The following is a 26,683-nucleotide window of genomic DNA, read 5'->3' on the forward strand; positions in this document are numbered from 1 at the left end:
TGTGGTGCCTTAAGCTTACCGAGTCCCACTGGTCATACAAGTCATCAGAACAAAGTGGTATGTAGCTATAATGTTAGCTAGCTAACTGTTAGTTATAATTAAAGATTATTTTTGTGTAACGTGTATTTTTGTGTAAGTGTAATGTTTAGCCTAGGTTAGGCAGCATAAGTGATCGCTGACAAAATTGAAAATGTTGCTAATTAGTTTGCAAGCTAATTACTGTTAACTCTTGACAAATTCTTAGCCTATGCAACCGGTATTTAGCCATGTATGTAAACTCATATATTTGTGTAAATGAATCGTTATTTAATGTTTTAATCAATGTTGTATTAATGATACAACAGGCCCTTGAAATTAAATGAGGCAATTCAATCTAGCTTCCAGTCCAGCTTTGTTTGGGAATTTAGCACCGTGTCCTAAACAGATGCGACGTGACAACGCGATAAAATACATTTTACATGTTAATCATTTGTCCTAACCTGCCGCGACATGACAAAAGATTCTATTTTTGAAATGGTTTCTATATTTCTGGGATTTTGCAGCTGATAGTTCAGCCCATACAGAGGAACAACGACATTAAGCAACAAATACTTGTCATTGTGCATTTCAGTTTGAACGTTCTTGTTTCCTTTCATTTCTTTTCAAAATCTGAGGTAAATTATCCATTGTTGTTCTCATAGTGGCAATCAAAGTCTCACAAAATGATATTCAAGCTCAGACCATTTTAAGCTCAAACAAGTGCATTTCATTACAAATTTTGTATCAGTCACTGATTATGTATTTTGAATAATGTTTAATGGTTTAATTTTGTTTAATTCCGTTTGGTTTTCGTGCTGTGAACAGAGCCCACGCACAGTTATGATTGGCTGTGATTTATGATTGATTTTGTCGTCGTGTAGCTTTGTCACGTCAGGTTAGGACAAGGTAAGCTAAAAAAATAATAATAGTTATAAAAGGGTCACGGTAAGCAGCCTTTTCACTGCACACGACATTAGGATACGATTGTCGCATTTCGCCCCCTAGTGGCAGTAGCACATAATTTTAAAATTGATCATGCACAGTCCTTACCTTCATTAATTTACCATGGTAGAATTAATAAATCAATATATGCACATTAGATAAACTACAAACATTACTTCTGAAGGACAAATATTATGTGTTTTCCAGGACTTAAATAATTAATATTTATCAAATAATTATTTCAGACATACACTACCAGTCAAAAGTTTTCGGACAGTAAGATTTTTAAGAGTTCTTGTCTTAGGACAACTTTGATGCACTTTTTGATCCACTTCAAATGTTGACTACTGTATATTCAAACAGAAACAGTTATTTTAAATAGTAAAAATATTTCAAAATTGTTCTGTTTTTGCTGTACTTTGGATCAAATAAATGCAGGCTTGGGGAGTGTCTTTTTAAAAAACAAAAAAATCTTACTGTCCAAAACTTTTGACTGGTAGTGTAAATAATCATCATAACCATTTTACAGAAATAGCCTAGTATAGACGCTTGCAGGGAAATTACAAGAAAAATCTCCACTAAAGTACACTCTTGTGCGCAACATGGATTGCCTAGATCCAAGGAGGATGGCAAGCAATAAAGCTTCATCATGCAGCAACAAGTTGAAAACCATCCTTAAACTGCTCACTGAGACCAAACGAGTAGATGAAAATGATTGCGATGATATTCTCAAACAGTACAGGAAGTTCATCAATGAGACTGTGCCCAAGAGAATGGCAGATTTCACTGACTTCAATCCTGTCACAGGTCGGGTAGATACACTACTCTATGAAACAATGGCAGGAGAAAAGTGTACGAAAAACTGTGGAATGTTGTGGCACTCCTCCTAATGCTCTCGCATGGAAATGCAACAGTGGAGCGAGGTTTTTCGGTCAATAGACAAATCGAGGTTGAAAACATGAAGGAAAGCACTTACAGTGCACAGCGTCTTGTGTGTGATCATTTGAGGTCAGTGGGGGAATTGATAACTTTGTGGTAAATAAGGCCTTACTTCAGTCTGCATCCTCAGCAAGACAGCGATACATCTTTCATCTTGAGGAACAGAAAAAACTTAAAGGAGCAGAAAAACTAAACATGAAGAGGAAAACTCTCTCTGATGAGATTGATGAGCTGAAGAAAAGAGAGCACGCCTCCAGAAGGATGCCTCAGCCATGGAGCAATCTGCTGATGGTCTTGCATTAAAGGCAGAAAGTGTAGGCAATATTACATTCATTGCTCAGTCAAACAGTCTAAGACAGTCTGCAAAAACTAAATGTGAAGAAATAAAAAGACTGAATGATGAACTCGATGACAAACAGAAAATCCTTCAGAGCATTTAACCCATGAAAGAGTAGAAACTGTACAGAAAAATATCAATGCATTTAACGTGTAAAAAAAAAAAAAAGAGAAAAAAGAAAAGTTATGTTTGTGTGTTTAACTTAGAATTATACTAAAAACATCTGTGAACAAGTAAATAAAGTTTGAAATTGGTTGGATTTAAAACACTGTCTGTGGCTGTTTTTTGTCTGCTCGGTGCTCTGCAAAACAGCGGCCTGTTTTGCCGTTCATTATAGGTCATGGAAATTCATCTTTTTAGTCAGTGAAAGTCAGGGAAAAGTCAGGGAATTTGACATTTGGTTTAGAGTGGGAACCCTGAATGTAGTAACTACTCAAACAGTATGCAATTTTGGACGCACAGCAACTCTTGACTTACCATATATTGCTGCCATGGTGTCCTTGTCAAGGGCATTCCTTCTCTCTGCACCACAGTCAGTTTTACTCATTCCTCCTACAAAAGACAATACACGATACATGAACATTTGAATAGGGTACAGAGGGCATGCACCATTGTCTTCAAACTAGTTTTAAATTTCCAAATATTTTTGTTCACCTTAAGAGAGGAACTGAAGAAAAATAACTATAGGTATGCTGGATTTGAAAGATATTTTCATGGGTATGTTTTGGACAGTAAAGAAAATAATGAAGGAGAGGTAGAATTAGCCTTTTTTAAACTACTCAGAATATGACCTGGCCTTCAAAACTGTTTACCTTTCAAATTGCTGTGGATCAGAATCTCCAGTGGGAAGGAGGCCATTAAAAGAACATGTACCATTGAAGTGGCTGTTTGGGTCTGCAGGGCAGAAGTCCATTGATGCTTTAGAATTGTTATACCTGTGCCATGTGCTAACTCCACCTGTGGTTGTGATCACATAAAAAGAGATTTACAATATACATTATTTTCAAATAAATTATTTAAAACTCATTTAAGTTTTTATTCAGCCATTTCACCCAGAAATGCATAACAAATCTGTATGTACAGACCTAAATCCTCAGCAAAAAGTACTTACATCACTGCAACACTAGTAAAAATATTTTTTTTTATTACAGACAGTTTACAGACAGGAAGAGCTTACCTACAAACATTTACACACTTTATTAAGAATTAACAAAGCATTGACACCAATGTAACTGCACCATGTATTTTTGCAAGGTGAAAACAAAATACTTACTTTGGGAGAACCAGAGAGAGAAGCCTTGGATGGAGCCTTTGGCACCTGTGAAGCAGAATATTGATAGATTAAAAACAATACACATAACACTGAGCATCATAAAATCTTTGTAGAAGTATCAGAATATCAGAACTTTGCCCAACTATCTAAACATTGCCGCTTGTAAGTCATGTGACTTATATTTTGATGGATGTATGACATGAATACACCCATAAAATGCAAGTGAATAGGAGTTTCATGTTCTGAAAAAGAAAAAGCTTAATTGTAACCATAAGACTCCAGTAGTTTAATAAATGTGTTCTGAAGCAAATGTCTTCATGATTTTGGGTGAGAACAGACCAAAACTTTCCTCCAAAATATACCTCTACTATAAATCATGACATCAGCAATCAACTTAATCATCATGATTAATTAAATAACTTTCTGGTTCTACCTAGTGCTCTCTGCATGTGTTAGCACTAGGACTGTATGTCTACAGTGCATCCGGAAAGTATTCACAGCCTTCACTTTTCCACATTTTATGTTATGTTACAACCTTATTACAAAATGGATTAAATTCATTATTTTCCTCACAATTCTGCAAACAATACCCCATAATGACAACATGAATGAAGGTTGTTTGAAATCTTTGCAAATTTACTAAAAATAAAAAAATCACATGTTCATAAGTATTCACAGCCTTTGCCAAGACACTCAAAATTGAGCTCAGGTGCTTCCTGTTTCCACTGATCATCCCTGAGATGTTTCTACAACTTGATTGGAGTCCACCTGTGCTAAATTCAGTTGATTAGACATGATTTGGAAAGGCACACCTGTCTATATAAGGTCCCACAGTTAAAAGTGCATGTCAGAGCACAAACTGAGCCATGAAGTCCAAGGAAGTGTCTGTGGACCTCTGAGACAGGATTGTATTGAGGCACAGATCTGGGGAAGGGTACAGAAAAATTTCTGCAGCATTGAAGGTCCCAATGAGCACAGTGTCCTCCATCATCTGTAAAGGGAAGAAGTTTGGAACCACCGGGACTCTTCTTAGAGATGGCCGCCCCGCCAAACTGAGTGTTTAGGGGAGAAGGGACTTAAAGAGGTGACCAAGAACCCGATGGTCACTCTGACAGAGCTCCAGTGTTTCTCTGTTGAGAGAGGAGAACCTTCCAGAAGAACAACCATCTCTGTTTGCCAAAAGGCACCTGAAGGACTCTCAGACCATGAGAAACAAAATTCTCTGAACTGTTGAAACAAAGATTGAACTCTTTGGCCTGAATGGCAAGCGTCATGTCTGGAGGAAACCAGGCACCGCTCATCACCTGGTCAATACCATCCCTACAGTGAAGCATGGTGGTGGCAGCATCCTGCTGTGGGGATGTTTTTCAGTGGCAGGAACTGGGAGACTAGTCAGGATTGAGAGAAAGATGAATGCAGCAATGTACAGATACATCCTTGATGAAAACCTGTTCCAGAGTGCTCTGGACCTCAGACTGGGGCGAAGGTTCATTTTCCAACAGGACAACGACCCTAAACACACTGCCAAGATAACAAAGGAGTGGCTACGGGACAACTCTGTGAATGTCCTTGAGTGGCCCAGCCAGAGCCCAGACTTGAACCCGATTGAACATCTCTGGAGAGATCTGAAAATGGCTGATGGAGCTTGAGAGGTCCTGCAAAGAAAAATGGGAGAAACTGCCCAAAAATAGGTGCGCCAAGCTTGTAGCATCATACACAAAAGAGTTGAGGCTGTAATTGGTGCCAAAGGTGCTTCAACAAAGTATTGAGCAAAGGCTGTGAATACTCATCTACATGTTATTTTGTCATTTTTTATTTTTAGTAAATTTGCAAAGATTTCATACAGACTACTTTCATGTTGTCATTATGGGGTATTGTTTGTAGAATTTTTAGGAAAATAATGAATTTATTTTATTTTGTAATAAGGCTGTAACAACAAAATGTGGAAAAAGTGAAGCGCTGTGAATACTTTCCAGATGCACTGTATATGCATATACTCACCATATCTCCATCAGAAAATATCTTGCTGTTATGCTGAAGAACAAAAGTCATACAAACTTGAAACAACACAAGGGTGAGTAAATGATGAGAGTATCTATTTTAGGTGAACTACTCTTTATCTACCACAGTCATGTTCAAATCACTAGGATGATATGAATAATGTTCCTAACTTGTACAAGTATATTTATAATAAAAACAATAGTTAAAAATGCATAACTTACATCAAGGAAATCTGCATTTGATTCCAAAGGCTAAAATTAATACAGTAAATGGATATATGTTAGCAATAGTACTGGACAATTGTTGTTACATTATAAGTTTATCTAATGATCTCAAGAAAACAGTCATTATTTTAATAGTTATGCTTCGTATGTGACATAATAGCATGTGGCACAGACATTACATAAAAAGCAGCAAATACTTACTTTAGGAGCATGTGAGATGGGAACATGAGATGGAATCTTTGACATCTGTAAGAGAGAAATTCATATATTAGAAACAAGTCACTTAATACTGTACATCCATCCGTTCGTGATCGTGGTCCTGAGTACAATGCACAAGTTTGTTTTGTTTTTTATCTATATCATAACAACATGTAAAATGTACATCATGAACATCCGCAAGAGATTCCACAAGCTATTGTAAACTGCACCAAAAACAACAACAATAATAATGATAATGACAAGCAAATTACTGAATTAGATTTAAATCTTATTTCAGGGACATCTGCATTTGATTTCATGGGCTGAAATAAATAGGCAGAAATATTACTACTGAGCAACCAAAAAACTCTAAAGGTCTTAAGTTTAAAAAGGCAAGGAAATGTGGAACATTGTCATTACTAACTGTGCTTTATACATTGTTGCCAACTTAGCGACTTTGTCGCTATTTTTAGCGACTTTTCAGACCCCTTTAGCGACATTTTTTCAAAAAAGCGACTAGCGACAAATCTAGCGACTTTTTGGACAAACCTTAGCAACTTTCCAAATTCCAAATATCGCCAATACTGAAAGCGTGAGGTCTTCCCCGCTGCGTCTGCTCTGTTCAGTGAGCGGCTGAGAGGAGCAGCACATTCCGTTGACTGCACGCCAGCGGACATAGACATGAATGAGCTGCGCATGTGCACGCTGTGTTAGCAGGAACCAATCAGTGATCACATAGCACCTGCCTTCTCCTTTGTTTTAATTCAAAACATTTAATTTGACCGTTTTTTCTTGGCATGCGCTTATATTCACTACTAATCAGAGTTTTAGTTCATTCCGGTTCGGTTTCTGAACTCTCCGACTTCAGATCGTATATTTACAGACTCTATACATTTTACTTATCCAAACACAACAATAAACCTTCTTCAAACTCATAAACATGTAACGTTAGCTAAGTTCCGTTCCGTTGTCTAACAGAAAATATGTAATTGAGAACCGTTTTACTGGACATTCGGCTATATACTTATATAAAAACAGTATGAGCACGGTTTAGGGGAGATAACCGTTATTATAAACTGAAGTAGGCTACAGTACCGACAAATTAGGCAGAAAGCAAAAACGACGCGATGACGTCATTAATATGCTAATGACGCATGACGTCATCTGGCGACATTTAGCTACTTTTCGAGCAGGCTTTAGCTACTTTCCATTGAAAATAGTTGGCAACACTGGCTTTATATCATGTAAACAATTATAACCGTCTAAGTTGGGGGTGACCAACCCTGTTCCTGGAGAGCTACCTTCCTGTAGAGTTTAGCTCCAACACTGTCATTTTCAAGTAATCCTAAAGACCTTGATAAGCTGGTTCAGGTGTGTTTGATTAGTGTTGGATCTAAAATCTGCAGGAAGGTAGCTCTCCAGGAGCAGGGTTGATCACCCTGGTCTAAGTGGTCTGTAGCCAGAAGGAGAGATGGGATTTCTGTGAAAGTAAAATTAAATGTGAATATATTTTGAAAGAAATAACAAAACAAAAATGTACACACACACACGGTTCTGACCTTTCTCTTCAGTGTCTGACTTGGGTAGCTGACTTCTTCATTTACATGCAAATAACAACTTACACTCTGACACTTTCCTTTCACCTTAAGAATACTGTGTGTGTGTGTGTGCGCGCGTGCTGGTGCATTGCCGTGGTGCTAGAATGGAAGGCCATCTCCATTTTGCAAAGACGACATATCATTAGAATTAAAAGAATTCCCATACTTTAGAGGAACGAGTGCGTGCCGCCTTGCACTTCTGATAGTCTGAGGAGCCACTCGTGTTGTATGGCGGGCCGGAAGGTCCAAAAATAGGACTAATGATTTGTCGTAGGAAGTCACTATACTATAGCCACTAGCTACTGACTTTCCCACTGATAGGCCAGCGGTGGATCTGTATACGTACCCTCCTCACACAGCGTGCGACCCATTCTCCTCAGCCAGCGACTCATTCTCCTCACACAGCGGGCGACTCACTCTCCTCACACAGCGGGCGACTCATTCTCCTCACACAGCGGGCGACTCACTCTCCTCACACAGCGGGCGACTCACTCTCCTCACACAGCAGGCGACCCATTCTCCTCAGCGAGCGACTCATGTTCCTCAGCGAGCGACTCACTCTCCTCACACAACGGGCGACTCATGTTCCTCAGCGAGCGACACACTCTCCTCACACAGCGAGCGACTCACTTTCCTCACACAGCGAGCGACTCACTCTCCTTACACAGCGGGCGACTCACTCTCCTCACACAGCGGGCGACTCACTCTCCTCACACAACGGGCGACCCATTCTCCTCACACAGCAGGCGACCCATTCTCCTCAGCGAGCGACTCATGTTCCTCAGCAAGCGACTTACACAACGGGCGACTCCTGTTCCTCAGCGAGCGACTCACTCTCCTCACACAGCAGGCGACTCACTCTCCTCACACAGCGGGCGACTCACTCTCCTTACGCAGAGAGTCATGTACATTGGCCTAATATTATAATAAAATCATACCCTTTGCAAATACTGTGGTGGTGCAATAACTAAATACTTCAGTAAAGTGTTTAATTTGTGTTTTGTAAATGAAAATTTATTTTGAACCAGTATAAAGTCGTTATTTATAATAATTGTTTTAGGAAACACGTACCTCCCGACCCTTGCCGTAAGAAATTATCAATTAACAATTATTATTGTGCAGTATACATAGAGAAGATGACTGGGAATCTTCTAATTAACGTTATACTGAACAATACGGAAGCGTATTGCATTCACTTGAGAAAAAAAAAATCTACTCTGTTTTTCTGAATTAACGACTTAATTATCTCAGAATTACGAGATAATTTTTGATGGGAAAAAATTTTTTTTGCTCTGTTTTTCTGAATTAACGACTTAATTATCTCAGAATTATGAGATAATTTTTCATTAAAAAAACATTTTTTATTTTTAATGCAATCCAGCTCTATTTTAGCTGGATTGCATGGAAGTAAACATGTCCCGCCTTTCAAGTTTAATCCGGTTTTATTTTACTTTGGGTCTGAGACTTGGATGCGCATGAATTTACAGAGATATATTTTAAACTTGGCCTTCAATACAAAGACATTACTGTCTATGACATTTGTAATACTGTCATGGCTGAGACACGCTTTGATCTTCCACAGGACACTAATTACACGAGAACTACCGGAATTCTAGAACTGAATGGCCATAGTGGTCATTCTGACCGTTCATACTAGACTGGACCAAATGTCATATTTACATTCGACACTTCTATTGAGGTTTTAGAATGAAGGTTCTAATGTCTGTCGTCATATTTTATGGCGTCATCACCCTAAAAATGTATTGAATAAAATACAATAATATGGATTAAATGGAGCGCCAACCGAACGCAGATAGTCCTACATAATACGATCTTTTTTTGTAATATATAATAGTGCTAGACTATACACATACATAGGCCTATATATATTATATATTAGCTGCTAGACTGCCCGGAAGGTGCGTGCCTCGCTTTGTGTACAGCAAGTTTTTCCACTACAGTGAAAAGGCTTTTGAAAGTCTAAACGCCAACAAACATGGATTGAGGCGGAATATTTCGTTAGATAAAAACATGTTGTGAATTTTGGAAATTATTTCATCTATCCTTTTTCAAAACATGTTGACTTTTGGACTTTACAACGCTCTGGATTTATTGGAAATTGGAAACAAATGCAGCCGCCACTGGAATCAAAATCCATGAATAAATTAATCTGTTATATTAATAATATATAGTCTAGCACTATTATATATTACAAAAAAAGATCGTATTATGTAGGACTATCTGCGTTCGGTTGGCGCTCCATTTAATCCATATTATTGTATTTTATTGTATTTTATTCAATACATTTTTAGGGTGATGACGCCATAAAATATGACGACAGACATTAGAACCTTCATTCTAAAACCTCAATAGAAGTGTCGAATGTAAATATGACATTTGGTCCAGTCTAGTATGAACGGTCAGAATGACCACTATGGCCATTCAGTTCTAGAATTCCGGTAGTTCTCGTGTAATTAGTGTCCTGTGGAAGATCAAAGCGTGTCTCAGCCATGACAGTATTACAAATGTCATAGACAGTAATGTCTTTGTATTGAAGGCCAAGTTTAAAATATATCTCTGTAAATTCATGCGCATCCAAGTCTCAGACCCAAAGTAAAATAAAACCGGATTAAACTTGAAAGGCGGGACATGTTTACTTCCATGCAATCCAGCTAAAATAGAGCTGGATTGCATTAAAAATAAAAAATGTTTTTTTAATGAAAAATTATCTCATAATTCTGAGATAATTAAGTCGTTAATTCAGAAAAACAGAGCAAAAAAAATTTTTTTCCATCAAAAATTATCTCGTAATTCTGAGATAATTAAGTCGTTAATTCAGAAAAACAGAGCAAAAACTTTTTTCCATGAAAAATTATCTCGTAATTCTGAGATAATTAAGTTGTTAATTCAGAAAAACAGAGTAGATTTTTTTTTTCTCAAGTGAATGCAATACGCTTCCGTATTGTTCAGTATAACGTTAATTAGAAGATTCCCAGTCATCTTCTCTATGTATACTGCACAATAATAATTGTTAATTGATAATTTCTTACGGCAAGGGTCGGGAGGTAGGCCTACCTGTTTCCTAAAACAATTATTATAAATAACGACTTTATACTGGTTCAAAATAAATTTTCATTTACAAAACACAAATTAAACACTTTACTGAAGTATTTAGTTATTGCACCACCACAGTATTTGCAAAGGGTATGATTTTATTATAATATTAGGACAATGTACATGACTCTCTGCGTAAGGAGAGTGAGTCGCTCGCTGTGTGAGGAAAGTGAGTCGCCTGCTGTGTGAGGAAAGTGAGTCGCTCGCTGTGTGAGGAGAGTGAGTCGCTCGCTGAGGAACATGAGTCGCCCGTTGTGTGAGTCGCTTGCTGAGGAACATGAGTCGCTCGCTGAGGAGAATGGGTCGCCCGCTGTGTGAGGAGAATGAGTCGCTCGCTGAGGAGAATGGGTCGCCCGCTGTGTGAGGAGAGTGAGTCGCCCGCTGTGTGAGGAGAATGAGTCGCTCGCTGAGGAGAATGGGTCGCCCGCTGTGTGAGGAGAGTGAGTCGCTCGCTGTGTGAGGAGGGTACGTATACAGATCCACCGCTGGCCTATCAGTGGGAAAGTCAGTAGCTAGTGGCTATAGTATAGTGACTTCCTACGACAAATCATTAGTCCTATTTTTGGACCTTCCGGCCCGCCATAGTGTTGCTACTACACTCCGGCGCCGCCATCTTTGTTTTGGGTCTGAAGAATCGACGCGCATATTTTGCGTCGACGTATTTTTTTGTCCCAGCCCTAATGTGGATCATATCAAGTGATAAATATATTGCAAACTTTAAGAAGCCTGTTTGATACAGAAATTGTGTATCCTGGTCTAAATAATGTGCCTTCATAAAGTTTAATATGGGACCTCCACATAGCATAGGAATTTGACATGTCAGGCTCCCAAATTGTGGTTTGTATTCTGTTGCAGAGGATTAAAAAATGTAATTTCCAAATAATTAATCGTCTGAGACTGTAAAGCAAACGGATACAAAACAAAGAATGCATGAAATACATTACTATTAACATTTTATTTCATATGACTCCTTTTTGTAAAATGTAACTGTCTTCCAGATGTACAACACTTGGTGTTATGCAACTGCTACAGCAACAAAAACAAACAAACAAATGCAATTTGTCTTGAGTTATTACGTGAAAGGTGGTAAAACTACGGGCCTGGGACATTGCAGTCTCATTGCCAGTAAGTCATAATTGCACACAAAATTACGAATATATTATGTAACTGGAACGTTCTTGGTTATCTTGCAACATTAGAAGCCCGTAATGACAACGTTGTGAATTGGTCATTTAATGGTAATGAAATTATGGGCCTGCGACGTTGTAGTTACGTTACCAGTTAGTAAGTCATGAAATTACCAAAAAGTACGGAAAAATTACGTAACTGGTACGTCGTGTGTTAGCTGGGTTAGCGATTCACATCGGCATTCTGCATCATCTGTTTCAACTGAGCAATGTCCTGCTGACCTGGATGCAAATAAGGTGAGTCAGAAGAAAGTGAAATTGGCCCGTTTCCAAATTTTGACAATTTGTATTTGAGAAATGTTAGCCTATTTTATCTGAAATTACAAGGACAGTTTCCTCTCCCAGCTTCTACAATACAAAATATTGTAGATGAGATGCAAAATATTCATTAATTGGGACAGACATATACTTTTAGAAAGCTACATTCACTTCTGCAGAGTTTGACGTTACCCATGGAGACTATTTCTCAAATCTTTACTGCTGTAAAGGAATCAGACTTGTTTTCTGTTTGACATAAGGGATCTATGTGAACAGAGTCCTCAAGGAGTCAGACCTTTAAAAAAGTATTCTAATATGTTGAACCAAAAAGAATACTTTTAGGTAGAGAGGAGAATCGGACAGAGCAATTTGCATACTATGTACCTGTGAAAGAGACGTTGAAGTGTCTGTTAAATTCAGAGGTTGGGAGGGATTGCATTTTGATGCACCTGCCTGAAACAAACTCTACTGATGTACTTTGTGATTGCACAGATGGCCAAATACAGAAGTGGAGAGATTTCTCTCAAGACAACCCAAGCTTGAATGAATAAAATTTGGTGTCATAAAACATTTTTAAGGGATAGTTCACCCAAAAATAAAAAATCCTGTCATAATTTACTCACCCTCATGTTGTTCCAAACCTGTAGAAATGTCTTTTGTACTGCTGAACACAGGAAGATATTTTGAAGAATGTAATCAAACAGTTGTGGGGCACCATTGACTTTCAGGAAAAAAATACTATGGGAGTCGATGGTGCCCCACAACTGTTTGATTACATTCTTCAAAATATCTTCCTGTGTTCAGCAGTACAAAAGACATTTATACAGGTTTGGGGCAACATGAGGTTGAGTAAATGATGACAGAATTTTCATTTTTTTTGGGTGAACTATAGGGAAGGAAGTTACTGTTAAAGTTAATTCACAGGTACATTGTCAGAATGGCTGGTTGTGAATTTCAGTACACTGAGATTAAAGCTCCAAAATATATTACATTTACATTTATGCATTTGGCAGACGCTTTTATCCAAAGCGACTTACAGTGCAATTATTACAGGGACAATCCCCCCGGAGCAACCTGGAGTTAAGTGCCTTACTCAAGGGCACAATGGTGGTGGCAGTGGGGTTAGAACCTGTGACCTTCTGATTAACAGCCCTGTGCTTTAGCCACTACACCACCACCACTCCAATATTAATACAAATATTAAAACCAAAGGCATTTTATTGTTTGTTTTTGTCTGTAGGGCTCTTCCTGCTACACATCAAAACTATTCATTCTGAGCATCGACCAAAAGATTACAACTCTTTAGCACATTTCTACATTCATCTCTGCATTGTGCATGATGTTTGGCAGTTACTACTGTTTTAACCTTCATTACCCTTTGGAACTGGGTTCTACTCGAGTTCATGCAAAGGGAGGCATTAAACCATTTTTTTTTTACATGAAATTTGTGGTAACACTTTACAGTAAGGTCTCATTTGTTAACATTAGGTAATGTACAAACTAACATGAACTAACAATGGGAATTACATTTGTAACAGTATTTAATCTTCATTTACCGTAATTTCCGGACTATAAGCCGCAACTTTTTTCCCACGCCTTGAACCTCGCGGCTTATACAATGACGCGGCTAATATATGGATTTTTCCCGCTTTCAAATTTTATAAAAAAAAAAAAACATTCTGTGACGTGCTCAGTTTTTTGGCGGCGTGAAGCTTTCATTAGACCAATGAAATTGCCGAACGGGTTAAGGTCAAAACAACTTTTTTTGTTTACAGTTTAGATTAAATCGAGCGCGCTCAAACTTCCCATCATTCTGATTAGGCCTACGGTAGTCATTTTGTCACCCTCACCATGGCAAAGACATGGAGAAACGCATATGATGCTGCTTTCAAGTTGAAGGCGATTGATCTGGCTGTTGAAAAGGAAATAGAGCTGCTGCACGGGAGCTTGGTCTTAATGAGTCGATGATAAGACGTTGGAAACAGCAGCGTGAGGAATTGACTCAGTGCAAAAAGACAACTAAATCTGAGGCTATTCAACTCCGACACCGAAGGAGATGACTTAAGTGGTTTCAGTGCACAGGACGAGGAAGATAGTGACCAATGACTTTCTTGGTAGGCTACTGTTTACTGCAAATGTTTTATTACAAGCCGTGTGTGGCAGCGGGGGCGTGGTCAAGCGCCCGTCCGGGAGAGAAAAGCTGTAAGGGCGCTTACACCTGCGCTAAATTATGTCTAACACCGGTGTCTAATTTCAAGTGCCCTGCTTCACGTGTCCTTCTTGGGAAAACTGTCACACGGGCAGCAGTGTGACAGTTTTCAGCAGGGCACTTGACGTTCCAGGTAAGGCTTTTAATGGCCACAGCAATGTTTAATCAATTTTATAAAGTTTCTCAATTCTTCTATGCGCCAACACTAGACTGACGTGTGTCACTCTCTCAGCTCTGTGGCTGCTGCCTTTTTATGCCGCTCTCCCCATGCTTACTGAAATTAGACACCGGTGTTAGACATAATTTAGCTCAGGTGTAAGCGCCCTTACCGCTTTTCTCTCCCGGACGGGCGCTTGACCACGCCCCCGCTGCCACACCGTGTTTCGTTAAAGCCTGAGTAAAGTTCATTTGTTTCAATGTACCGGTAGGCACCTGCAGCTTATAGACAGGTGCGGCTTATTTATGTTCAAAATAATATTTTATTTAAAAATCAGTGGGTGCGGCTTATATTCAGGTGCGCTCAATAGTCCGGAAATTACGGTAGTCGTTCATTATTTGTTCATGTTCACAGTGCATTAACTAATGTTAAAAGTTATGTTAATTCTGTAAATTGTCATTAATTATTCTACCTCATGTCCTTCCAAACCCGTAAGACTTTCGTTCAAGTTTGGAACACAAATGGAGATATTTTTAATGAAACATGAGAGCTTTCTGTCCCTCCATTGACAGCTATGCAACTACCACTTTCAAGGTCCAGAAAGGTAGTAAAAACATAATTAATCCATGTGACTCCAGTGGATTAACCTCAATTTAAGAAGCGTCGCGATTGCTTTGTGCAAAAGATATTTTTTTAGCATAATTTACTACTTTATTTAAAAAAAAAAAAAAAGTTTTATCAAAAGCACTCACACAATGTCTGCTCTCACAGCCATACAACACATGTGTCATGATGCTCTCATGAACAAGTGTTACAGATCAATACTTTTGTAAATAAAGTGGTAAATAGTTTTTTGCCCAAACAAAGCACTCATGTTGCTTCATAAAATTTAATTTAAACCACTGGAGTCACATGATCGCTTTAATTATGTCTTAACTACCTTTCTCGGGCTTGAAAGTGCTCATTGTGTAGCTGTGAATGGAGGGAGTGTAAGATCTCAGATTTCATTCAATTGTTCATTTGTTTCCAAAGTTGAATCGAGGAAAAACAAAAAACAGCTCCCAGTGAACCCATGAGTCCTTACACTCATAGCAGAGCTTGCTGATCATGAATGGAGAGCAGATTAAGGTTGGACAAACACTTTTTGACAGATGTCTGAAGTTGGCACTGAGAATGTTTTACAACTGTGTTATCTGGATTTACACTGAAAGATGCTTGAACTTTGAATGTCGAAAACTACACGTCCTGTCCTCTTAGAAAGCTATTTTTGGCTTATGGTACTATATGGTAATGATTTGCAGCCAATAAAACACTGTGTACCTAAAATAAAATGTCACTTCTTTTCTGTTTTGTATGGTTATGCTTTTCACATCCTTTCAATTTATACATTTAAGTTTTCCTACAGGAAGTTTTGTTTTGTTCATCTGAGATTGCCAAAAGCTGTATGTTAATGCTTTCCAAGCATTTGATTCATGATTAATCCATTCTGTTAATAGAGTGTGTGCTGTCTTGTTCAGGTTATTTAATGTGTGGCTTTCTGTTAAAGATTGCAATTATTCAAATGTTTGTTCTGCAAGTTGACGCCATTTTTACTGCTGTTTTAAGAAGAATATGGTTGTCCGAAGTATGTATTTACTATGTAAAATTGTGGTATTTAAATAAAAAATGGTATTTGCTTTTCATACCAGTTCTGAATATTTTTAATGGCAACCAAAACTGCAAGTTTGTACCATAAATTTTACAGTTCCCTTTTACGTAAACCGTAAACAGAAGAACATTTCGACCGTATTTTTTACGGTAGATTTCTGGCAACCACAGCTACTAGTTTTTTTATTCTGCGCTCAAGAGAGACCCCTAGTGTCTATTATATATATATATATATTGACATGACTCGTGCATAAAAACACCGAGTAGAAAGTCAAACCATGAACATCTTCTGTCATCTACGATACACAACAAGAGATCTGAGAGAGAGAAATGTGCTGTTGACAGTCACTATTATTTATAGAGTAGACATTGACTCTTCCCATTTTAAGTTCTTTTGTACATTCACTTTCCCCGAGTTCATTTTCATTGTATTTGTTTGTGTGATTAAATATATTCCAACCATTTCCTGTGAATCTCAAGACCAGTTTAACTTGTTATACTATACGTATATATACAGCAAAGGACAGATATGGGAGGAGTCATGTGTATAAAGGACACATTTCTCTCTCTCAGATCTCTTGTTGTGTATCGTGTGACAGAAGATGTTCATTGTTTGACTTTCTACTCGAGTCGTGTCAATATATATATAATAGATCAGGATTCTTCTACACAACAGATGATGTGAATGTTTCTGCACTTCACTCATTTATTCAAGGTAATTAAAACACTTTTATCTTTAATTCTTTTATAAAAACCTTCATATCTGATTAAATACAGACAAATGTTTTTCAGTTCTCCATGTAAATCTGGACATTAATGTCAGGATTCATATTTAAATGATTGAATTACATTAAAGGAATAGTTATTTATTCATTTACTCACTCTCATGTAGTTCCAAATCTGTGTGACTCTTTCCTCAATTGAACACATAATAGATGTTTATCTTAATGAGAGAAAGTGAGAAAATGACCAAAGATCAACGAGTCAATGAAGAATTAAACAGTTTCATGTTTCTTCGTCAAAGCAGCACAAATAGTGGCCGACCAAACAGTGAGTTATTGTGTTTATTAAATGATATCAGTCATTATTTACATCATATCTCATATTCTCTGTAATCTAATGGTGTAGAATTGATCCTAAACAATAAGTGAGTTTATATGATCAGATGTTTGTATGTTTAATCTGTAGTGTCTGCTGATCTCAGACCTGTACAAACACAATCTTATGTATCACAGACTGTTAAAACTGGATTATTAAACTGAAAGTGAATCTGTAAAGGACAGATCTGTGAAATGGCGTCTAAACTTTCTGAGGAGGATTTCTCTTGTCCTGTGTGCCGTGACATTTTTAAAAATCCTGTTTTCCTGTCCTGTGGTCACAGTGTGTGTGAAGAGTGTATTCAGAAGTTTTGGGAAAGTAAAGAATCTAAAGAATGTCTCATGTATCATGTTTCGTCAAACGCGTGTATTTGAGTCTAATTTATTGTAATATAACACTCCAAGAAGTCTTACAGGTCACAGGAAGTGCAAGCCGGTACATCAGAATACTCGGCATGAAAGATCCGCATTTGGCGGGAGTTCATTTCAAACCTTGTTAACTAGAAGTAGGCTTTAAAATCAAAACAGTGTCATTGACTTCAAGCTTTGCAATCACACAAACACTTTCTGCTGGAAATGTATCTCTATAAAGTGTTAAATGATCATGTGTTGGTGAGAGACCCGGCGAGCCACCTGATTTTTAACAAAGAGCCACATGTGGCTCGCGAGACATCGGTCCTGATCCCTGGCTTAGACCGATGTCTCATGTGCTGAGAATGTGCTAACCATAAAAATATCAATCATAACAGTTTGAGAACCACTTCATGATCACAACGGCGACCTTTGAATCACGCTCGCGCCAGAGAATTATTGCACCTCGACCTGTAATTGGCCAAAATGCTCGGTTCGACTTTTCCCGAGACCCTCTACTCTTCCCTGAGGAACATGGAAACTTGACCTCTGACCCACTTTCTGTAGATCTGAATTTCTGCGGTTTGAATTTTAGATATTGAATTTGGTGTTCTGAATTTCGTAATTTTGAAAACTTGTATTTTTTAAAACTGAATATTTACAGTGTAAGAATTCAGAACCAAAAATTTGCTGTTTGAAAATACATATTTATAAAATTGTGCAGTAAAAAAACCCAATTCAACTTGGTTAAATATGAAATGTCCAGGATTGGAGTTTAAAAATTTCAAATTCAAACCTATTTCAAATACAACGTAATATTACATTAGGACAAATCACACTTAGAATTCAAATTCAAAAGTATATAACTCAAATTTACACAATTCAAATTCAAATTGTTTTGGCATATTTCTGGCTCCATAGTTAGGGAGGGTCTCAAAAGTGAAAGGTGCAAAACAGCTATCCCAAAAAGAATTTGTTAGGGATTGTCCCAAAGTGAAAAAACACAAAACAGCGATCCCAACAAGTGATTTTAAAAGGGAGTGTTTTAAAAATGAAAGACGCACAAATATCAGTTAAGACAGTGGTTCTCAAAGTGTGGTACACGTACATCTAGTGGTACGCAGACTCCCTCTAGTGGTACGCAGACTCCCTCTAGTGGTACGCAGACTTCCTCTAGTGGTACGCAGACTCCCTCTAGTGGTACGCAGACTCCCTCTAGTGGTACGCAGACTCCCTCTAGTGGTACGCAGACTCCCTCTAGTGGTGCGCAGACTCCCTCTAGTGGTGCGCAGACTCCCTCTAGTGGTACGCAGACTTCCTCTAGTGGTGCGCAGACTCCCTCTAGTGGTGCGCAGACTCCCTCTAGTGGTACGCAGACTTCCTCTAGTGGTACGCAGACTCCCTCTAGTGGAACGCAGACTCCCTCTAGTGGTGCGCAGACTCCCTCTAGTGGAGCGCAGTGGAGCGCAGACTCCCTCTAGTGGTGCGCAGACTCCCTCTAGTGGAACGCAGACTCCCTCTAGTGGTCCGCAGACTCCCTCTTGTGGTGCGCAGACTCCCTCTAGTGGTGCGCAGACTCCCTCTAGTGGTGCGCAGACTCCCTCTAGTGGAGCGCAGACTCCCTCTAGTGGTGCGCAGACTCCCTCTAGTGGAACGCAGACTCCCTCTAGTGGAACGCAGACTCCCTCTAGTGGTGCGCAGACTCCCTCTAGTGGAGCGCAGACTCCCTCTAGTGGTGCGCAGACTCCCTCTAGTGGAACGCAGACTCCCTCTAGTGGTGCGCAGACTCCCTCTAGTGGTACGCAGACTTCCTCTAGTGGTACGCAGACTCCCTGTAGTGGTGCGCAGACTCCCTCTAGTGGTGCGCAGACTCCCTCTAGTGGTGCGCAGACTCCCTCTAGTGGTGCGCAGACTCCCTCTAGTGGTACGCAGACTTCCTCTAGTGGTACGCAGAGGAATCACTGAATTTCGATCTCACCGGTGAGTGCATGACTTGACCAACTGATAAATTCAAACTGTGCTTTCGCGCATTGGCTGGCGCTGAGCCAGAGACGTACGCGCTCAGCGGAGTCATATCATTCACAACTATTCAGTGTTTTCATCCACATAATGTTTATTTTAGGTTTCAGACATTTCAATTCACACAAGTACTAAAAAAACAATATATTTCGAGTTTGTAAAATACACACTTACGTCTATGGAAGCGGCAATAATATTCCTATCCATTATAATCAGGTGGCGCCCATCGCGCATAGAGCTCAACTAATGTGATAATTATAAAGGTGATGTTTATAAAGGTGATGTTTATAATGGTGGTGTTTATAAAGGTAATGCTATAGTATAGCTAACAAATTTGTGAATATTTTGAATAAAAAAGGAAATAAAAGCAGATCATCAGTCGTTCAGTGGCTGTGGTCACGTGACAAGCAATGACGCGTGTAAGCAGCACAGTGCAGTGTTGTTACAATGTTCAAAGTGGCTGACAATAATAAATGTTCTTATTATAAATAAAACTGCCTGGTTTTTGAGCTGTGCATAACTGTAGCTGAATAGTTAGGCCTACTACTACTGTATTTTAATGTTGGTCATTATGGTGCTACTTGGAGAACCAAATATTTTCTGAGGTGGTACTTGGTGTAAAAAGTTTGAGAACCACTGAGTGAAGAGATACATTATTCCATGGATACATTAAAAAGTGTTTCTTTTTACATGTGTAATCTTTATATTGGTTAACAAATTGTTACATCTACATAATGTATAATTTTCTATGAATTACATCTCTGTTATAACTATATAATGTAAACTGAATGCTTTAATGAAATAAATCTATTTAACTTTGTGGCTTTTTTACCAATCTTGATGATTGTCACTTGTTGCTATTCTTTGAAATGTGATTTTAGTCTAGTTTATTTTAATGTCATAAAATTCTGTACTTAACTTTTATAGATGTCTACATCAGAAGATGACTCTGTTATAACTCAGGAGGAGCTGGAAGATCTTAAAGAATTGATATCTACTCAGGATCTGTCATCAGCTGTTGACACCATCAAACATTTCCTCGACCAGCAAGATCGTGTAGAACTCAATATTGCTGTGACGGGGGAATCTGGTTCTGGAAAGTCCACATTTATCAATGCTTTTAGGGGTTTGGGAGATGATGATGAGGATTCAGCTGAAACTGGTGAAGTAGAGACCACTAAAGAACCCAAAGCTTACAAACACCTAAAATATGAAAATGTGAAATTCTGGGATCTTCCTGGAATCGGAACACTAAAGTTCAAAGCTCATGAGTATCTTGAACACGTTCAGTTTGAGCGCTATGATTTTTTCATCATCATCGCTTCAGATCGTTTCAGAGAATGTCACGCTGACCTGGTCAAAGAGATCAAGGGAACGAAGAAGAATTTCTATTTTATTCGTTCCAAGATTGACTCCAGTATTGATGCTGCAAAGCGAAAAAAAAGAATAAACTTTGATGAGAAAAAGACGCTGAAAATCATACGAGAGGACTGTGTTAACGGTTTGTTTATGATGTTTATTACATGACAGTGTTTTGTGCAACACAGTGACTTTAGTTGAATAATTATTTCACTTTGGTAAAAAGAAGTCTTGTGTGAAAACGTCTCGGGTTACATGTGTAACCCTTGTTCCCTGAAAAAAGTGGAACGAGATGCTGCGCTGCTAAGCGCTATGGGGAACAATCCTAGTTGTGACCGAGCTGAAATAATGTGTGTAACACGTCAATGAACATTGACCAGAATTTATAGCCTCGGCTGATGTAATCATTAGATGCACCTGTGACCAGGCTATGAAATAGAGGCGTCACCAGGTGTCGTCAGATACTTCTTTTTGAAGAGCAGTCCTGGGACGTCCCAGTGCGGCAAAGAAGCGCAGCATCTCGTTCAGCTTTTTTCAGGGAACAAGGGTTACACATGTAACCCGAGACGTTCCCTTTACAAAAAGCTTCACTATGATGCTGCGCTGCTAAGCGCTATGGGGAACGCAATACCCACGCCGCCGCGACTGGGGCTGTCCGGACCCTACGGTTGTGCAGTGTACTCACAAAACGCGAGAGGTCTCAGACATGAGCTTGAGATGTCAACTCAAGGGCATAAGAGCCCGGAGTAGCATAAACATCTAAACCATTACATTTTGATGAATGTGTGCGGAGAGGACCAGCCTGCCGCATCACAAACTTGTTCAGGCATGAGCTGAGATGTCGACTCAAGGGCATAAGAGTCCGGAGTGCAGAACATCCAAACTATAAAAGTCTAATGAATGTGTGCGGAGAGGACAACCTGCCGCATCACAAACTTGTTTAGGCATGGGCTGAGATGTCGACTCAAGGACAAAAGAGTCCGGAGTAGTAAAGCATCTAACCCATAAAGTTCGATGTATGTGTGCGAAGAGAACCCTATCGCAACACAAACTTGTCATAAAAACTGATGAATGTGAACGGAGAGGACCAGCCTGCCGCATCACAAACTTGTCCAGACATGAGCTTGAGATGTCGACTCAAGGGCATAAGAGCCCGGAGTGGCAGAACATCCAAACTATAAAAGTCTAATGAATGTCTGCGGAGAGGACAACCTGCCGCATCACAAACTTGCTGCAGAGGGAGACCTCTAGCCAAGGTTTTAGAGGAGGAGAGCCTTCTGGTAGAGTGCGCCCTAAAACCTACTGGTGAAGCTTGCCTCGTAGGCCCGGGCAATAATGTCTCTCACCCAAAGTGAGGGTGCAAAGAATGCTTTTGGTCATAGCTGGGGCAAACTCTAAGCAAGGATGCCTCTTAGAGGGCACCCCGCCCACCAAGCCGTGGCAAACTGCAGTGGCCACATAGAACCTGGCAGTGGCAAGGCAAGTGCCCGCTGACAGTTCTTTCTACAGAAAATCCAGAACTGAAGCAAACTGGCAGTTTGAGAAACCGGGGAAAGAAATGCACACAGACGCATTCTGGGTCATGTATGTGTCTTAACGTCCAGACCCAAGGGGGCTGGGTGATTTCAGGGAGAAGTAGAGGAGACATTGCGCTATTCATAGAGGCGAAGAGGTCCTCTTCTGCCCTAAGATCTCACCCAAACTTGTTCCAAGTGGAAAAAGCCCGGCATTTAAAAAGGTCTCGATAACCTCAGGAGAAAGCCCTGTGTTCCTCAGTTGGTACCCTTAAGGGGCCAAACATGAAAGATTCCACAATTCGGGGCAGGGATGAAATATTGCCCTGTGCCTGAGATAGAAGATCCATCCTGTTTGGAATCGCCCAAGGCGAGCCGTCGAGGGAAGAAATTAGCTCCGAGAACCAAGCCCTGTTCAGCCAACGCGGTGCTATCAGTAAGAGGCAGAACCCTTGCTGGCGAACTCTGGGCAACTACTACCTTAGGGTGGAGTTCTTAACGCACCTAGAGTGGGACCCAAGGCAGAAAACCAGGGTCTGAACCACATAGAAAGGGAACAAAGCCTGAGGAGCGTAACCCTTATTAGCCTAGGGGTTTTGGCCCTTGGAAGAAATCCCCTGGCTTTGGGCCACAACAAAAACGGTCTCATGAGCAGAAGGTCCAGAGGGATCACCGAGGATGCGGTCGCCCTGAGACCTGGAAATCGTTGATACTGATAACAGTGCAACCTTGACCTAGCCTGACTTTGCTCAGGGTGATCTGAATGGACTCAATCCTAGCGGGAGACAGTTGTGCCCGCATTGTGATTGAACTCCATACAATGCCCCAATAGACAGTGTTCTGAGTGGGAGAGAGGTATCTTTTCTTGGCGTTGATCCTCAACCCCAGAGAAACAGATGAGCTTAGACGATGTCCCTGTGCTGAACTGACAGTTCCTGGAACTGTGCTAGGATCAGCCAGTCGTCTACATAATTCAGAATGCAGATGTCCCGGAGTCGCAAGGAGCCAGCGCTACATCATGCATTGTGAATGTGCGGGTAAAAAGGGCTAGGCCGAATGAAAGAACCTGACACTGGAAGACTTCGCCCCCGGAAGCGAACCTCAGGAACTTTCCATGTTGTGGCAGAACTTCTAAATGAAGTATAGAAGTGCGTCATAAGATCGATGGTGACCAGCCAAATGAGTTGTAGGGCTTGAGACATGACCGTCTTGATCATCATCTAGGACTTGAACACCCACGGGCAGTTCAAGCTTTAAGATCTAAGCCAGACGCCACCCCTCACCCTCCACGGGAAACGGGAAGTATTTAGTGTAATAACCTAACTCTCTCTCTGGAAGGGGAACACATACCATGGCCCCTTTAACCAGGAGATTTTAGTTTTTTTTTTACATAAAAAAGAAATCCGGTTTACAGTAGTGAGAACACGCCGTTGAAACACGGAAAAGCAGCGAGTGAATTAAATCCTGACACCCTTCTAAGACCCACAGAAAAGAATATATCTGGCAGAAGTTTCCACGCTGCCAGGATCTCTGAGATGGGTATTGGATTTTAACATTTCCTGTTGAGGGGTTGTCGAGTGTTTCGCGTCCTGAATAAAATGCAGGAACAGTGAAAACACCCAATTTTGACGGAAGCCTCTGCAACCCGAAACACAAAGAGGTGGCGGGAATGGAGGGGCTTCGAGGGGGTATTAGGAGGGGTGAAGTGAAGCACGCGCCCCGTCCCGAGGGGAGCTACCCCCTAATCTAGGCGCAAGACAATCAGGGTTTTCTCTTACTAGAAATTATAGTCCTGAGGTCTTGCTTCGGGGGCTGGCAAGGGCGGCAAGACTGTCCCCAATCCCTGGGAGGAGGAGCACGACTCGCCACGCTTTACTTTTGAGTCTTCCTTCAAACAGGACCGAGGCGGGTCTGAAGCTTGCTCGTCAAGAGCAGAACCCACACTCAGGTCGTCCAGGAGGTCAGCCTGTTACGCCTGTAAAACAGCATAGTGTGCAGAGCAGCACCAGCCTGAACTGCTGCTTGATAAGCCCTTCCCACTAAAGTGGAGGTTGTCCTACAAGGCTTTGAGGGGAGAGAGGGCTTCTTAAGTGACGATGCCAAGCCCGGCGATAGATAGCCCGCAAGCGTCTCTCCGACCGGCGGCATCACTGAATACCCCCGTGCCTCAGCACCCACGATAGTCGAATATAATGACGTCGAGGTTATGTGAACACGGGAATAATTGTATTTTTCATTTAATTTTTTTTTTAGGGGTGAGAAAGCTCTTCATGGAGGTCATGAAGGGAAGGGACTCATGAGGCATCATTTGCGGCTTTCAGTCACTCTCTCTTTTTTTATATATATATATATATATATATATATATATATATCATATTTTCTAAACAGAAGAGAAATTAGAAAAATGTTCAGTGCACACTGCCTAACAAATTCTAACTCCTAACAGAGGAAAGAAAGTTTTGACAGGGTTTGTGAAACACACAGCCACAGAATCGCTCTGAAAAAAGAGGATCTGACGACACCTGGTGACGTATCCATTTATAGCCTAATGATTACATCAGCCGAGGCTGTAAATTCTGATCAATGTTCATTGATGTGTTGCACACATTATTTCAGCTCGGTCACAACTAGGATTGTTCCCCATAGCGCTTAGCAGCGCAGCATCGTAGTGAAGCTTTTTGTAAAGGGAACGGTCAGTAGTGTTGAAACTCCATCTTTAACTTTATACTGTGTTGTGAATAAATATCTGAACATGTACATTTAATAACACTAAAGTGATATTACAAGCCAATATAATTATTTCTGAGTATTATAATAATCTTTTCATAAATATATAATGATGTATTTTTCTGTCTGTAGGTCTGAGAGAGATCGGTGTAGAGGATCCTGTTGTATTCTTGATTTCTGGTTGGCATCTCAACAGCTATGATTTTAATTCACTGCAGGAGAGGATGCAGTCTGATCTCCCACAACACAAGAGACATCTTCTGATGTTGACTGTACCAAATATCACAATGAAGATTACTGAGAGAAAGAAGAAATCTCTTGAGAAAAACATTTTAAGAGTAGCTTTTTTATCTGCATGTGCAGCTGCAGTTCCTGTTCCTGGTCTTGCATTTGCTGCAGATATATCTCTCTTAGTAAATGAGATACAAAAGTACAAGAATGCATTTGGTCTGGATGATGAATCTCTGAAGAGGACCAGTGAAAGATCTGGGAAGAGTATTGCGATTCTAAAGAGTGTGATGAAATCAGGAGTGTGTGAAGAAATAACCGCTGGTTCAATTATAAATCAGCTGAGACAAAGCTCTGCTTATGTGACAGAAAGCACAGTTGGGCTTGTTCTTAGTTGCATACCTATAATAGGCACAGGCATTTCTTTTGTGTCAGTTTCAAACATTCTGACGAAATTTCTGAATGAAATAGCTGAAGATGCCAATAATGTGCTGCTGGCGTCACTTAAGTAATTAAATCAGACAGATGCAGAGTATATAGCTGCTCCAGTAGCATCATTTCTACCAGCATTCAAAACTAGTCTAGAGTTCTACATAATCTCTCTTTTTTTATTATTTTTTACATACAGTTTATTATATTTGTAATAATCATTATGACTATGAATTTAAAAATGTTTATAATAGTATGAAACAATATAACATCAGTAAGACAACCTCACAATGCTGGAATAAAATGATATAGATTATAACAAAACATACTAAGCAACAAATAAATGTGATTCATTTTTTATTTTATTTTAATGGTTATAGTTAACTTAGTTTTAAATGATTGTGTAACTGCTTGCTTTCACAGAACTGTACTGATTTATGTTTGCATGATCTAGTTTGTTTTTACTGAAATAATAAATGATCTGTAGTATAATAAATAACAGCTGACTTTATGGACTATGTTGTCTTTGTTCGTACAGCTTTTCTAAATTACAGTGTAGTTGAATTGTAACATTTGTTTCACGGCGTGTTACACAAATAAATGAGCTCTTGTATTCATTGTACAGTACAAGTAAAACACTGTTCAATAATTCAAACATTATTTTAAGTTCACTAGTGCTAAACGATGAGTCATACATGCAAAGTCAATGGTCAAGGCCAAGAAGTTTTTGTATTTTCGTGCAAGCATGCACCAAATCTTGGCACAAGTGGGTTTGGCGAAACTGAGTATGCAAAGCACTTATGGAGGTTCTTCTCAAGCACCGTCTGTGACCTATTATAAAAGTCCTGTCAAGCACC

General features: G+C 39.7%; 1 protein-coding gene across 1 annotated transcript in view; it reads left to right on the plus strand.

The window, feature by feature from the left end:
* LOC127628004 (interferon-inducible GTPase 5-like) overlaps positions 1 to 26,324 on the plus strand; it is a 66,302-nt gene extending 39,978 nt beyond the window's left edge. Inside the window, exons 2-3 of the mRNA XM_052104656.1 lie at positions 20,497 to 21,070; positions 25,302 to 26,324. Coding sequence (XP_051960616.1) covers positions 20,497 to 21,070; positions 25,302 to 25,909 — 1,182 coding nt within the window. The 3' untranslated portion in view covers positions 25,910 to 26,324. The remainder of the gene's footprint in view (positions 1 to 20,496; positions 21,071 to 25,301) is intronic.
* Positions 26,325 to 26,683: the final 359 nt, after the last annotated feature.

Source organism: Xyrauchen texanus, chromosome 34 (assembly GCF_025860055.1).
Source record: "Xyrauchen texanus isolate HMW12.3.18 chromosome 34, RBS_HiC_50CHRs, whole genome shotgun sequence".
Taxonomy (NCBI): Eukaryota; Metazoa; Chordata; class Actinopteri; order Cypriniformes; family Catostomidae; genus Xyrauchen; species Xyrauchen texanus.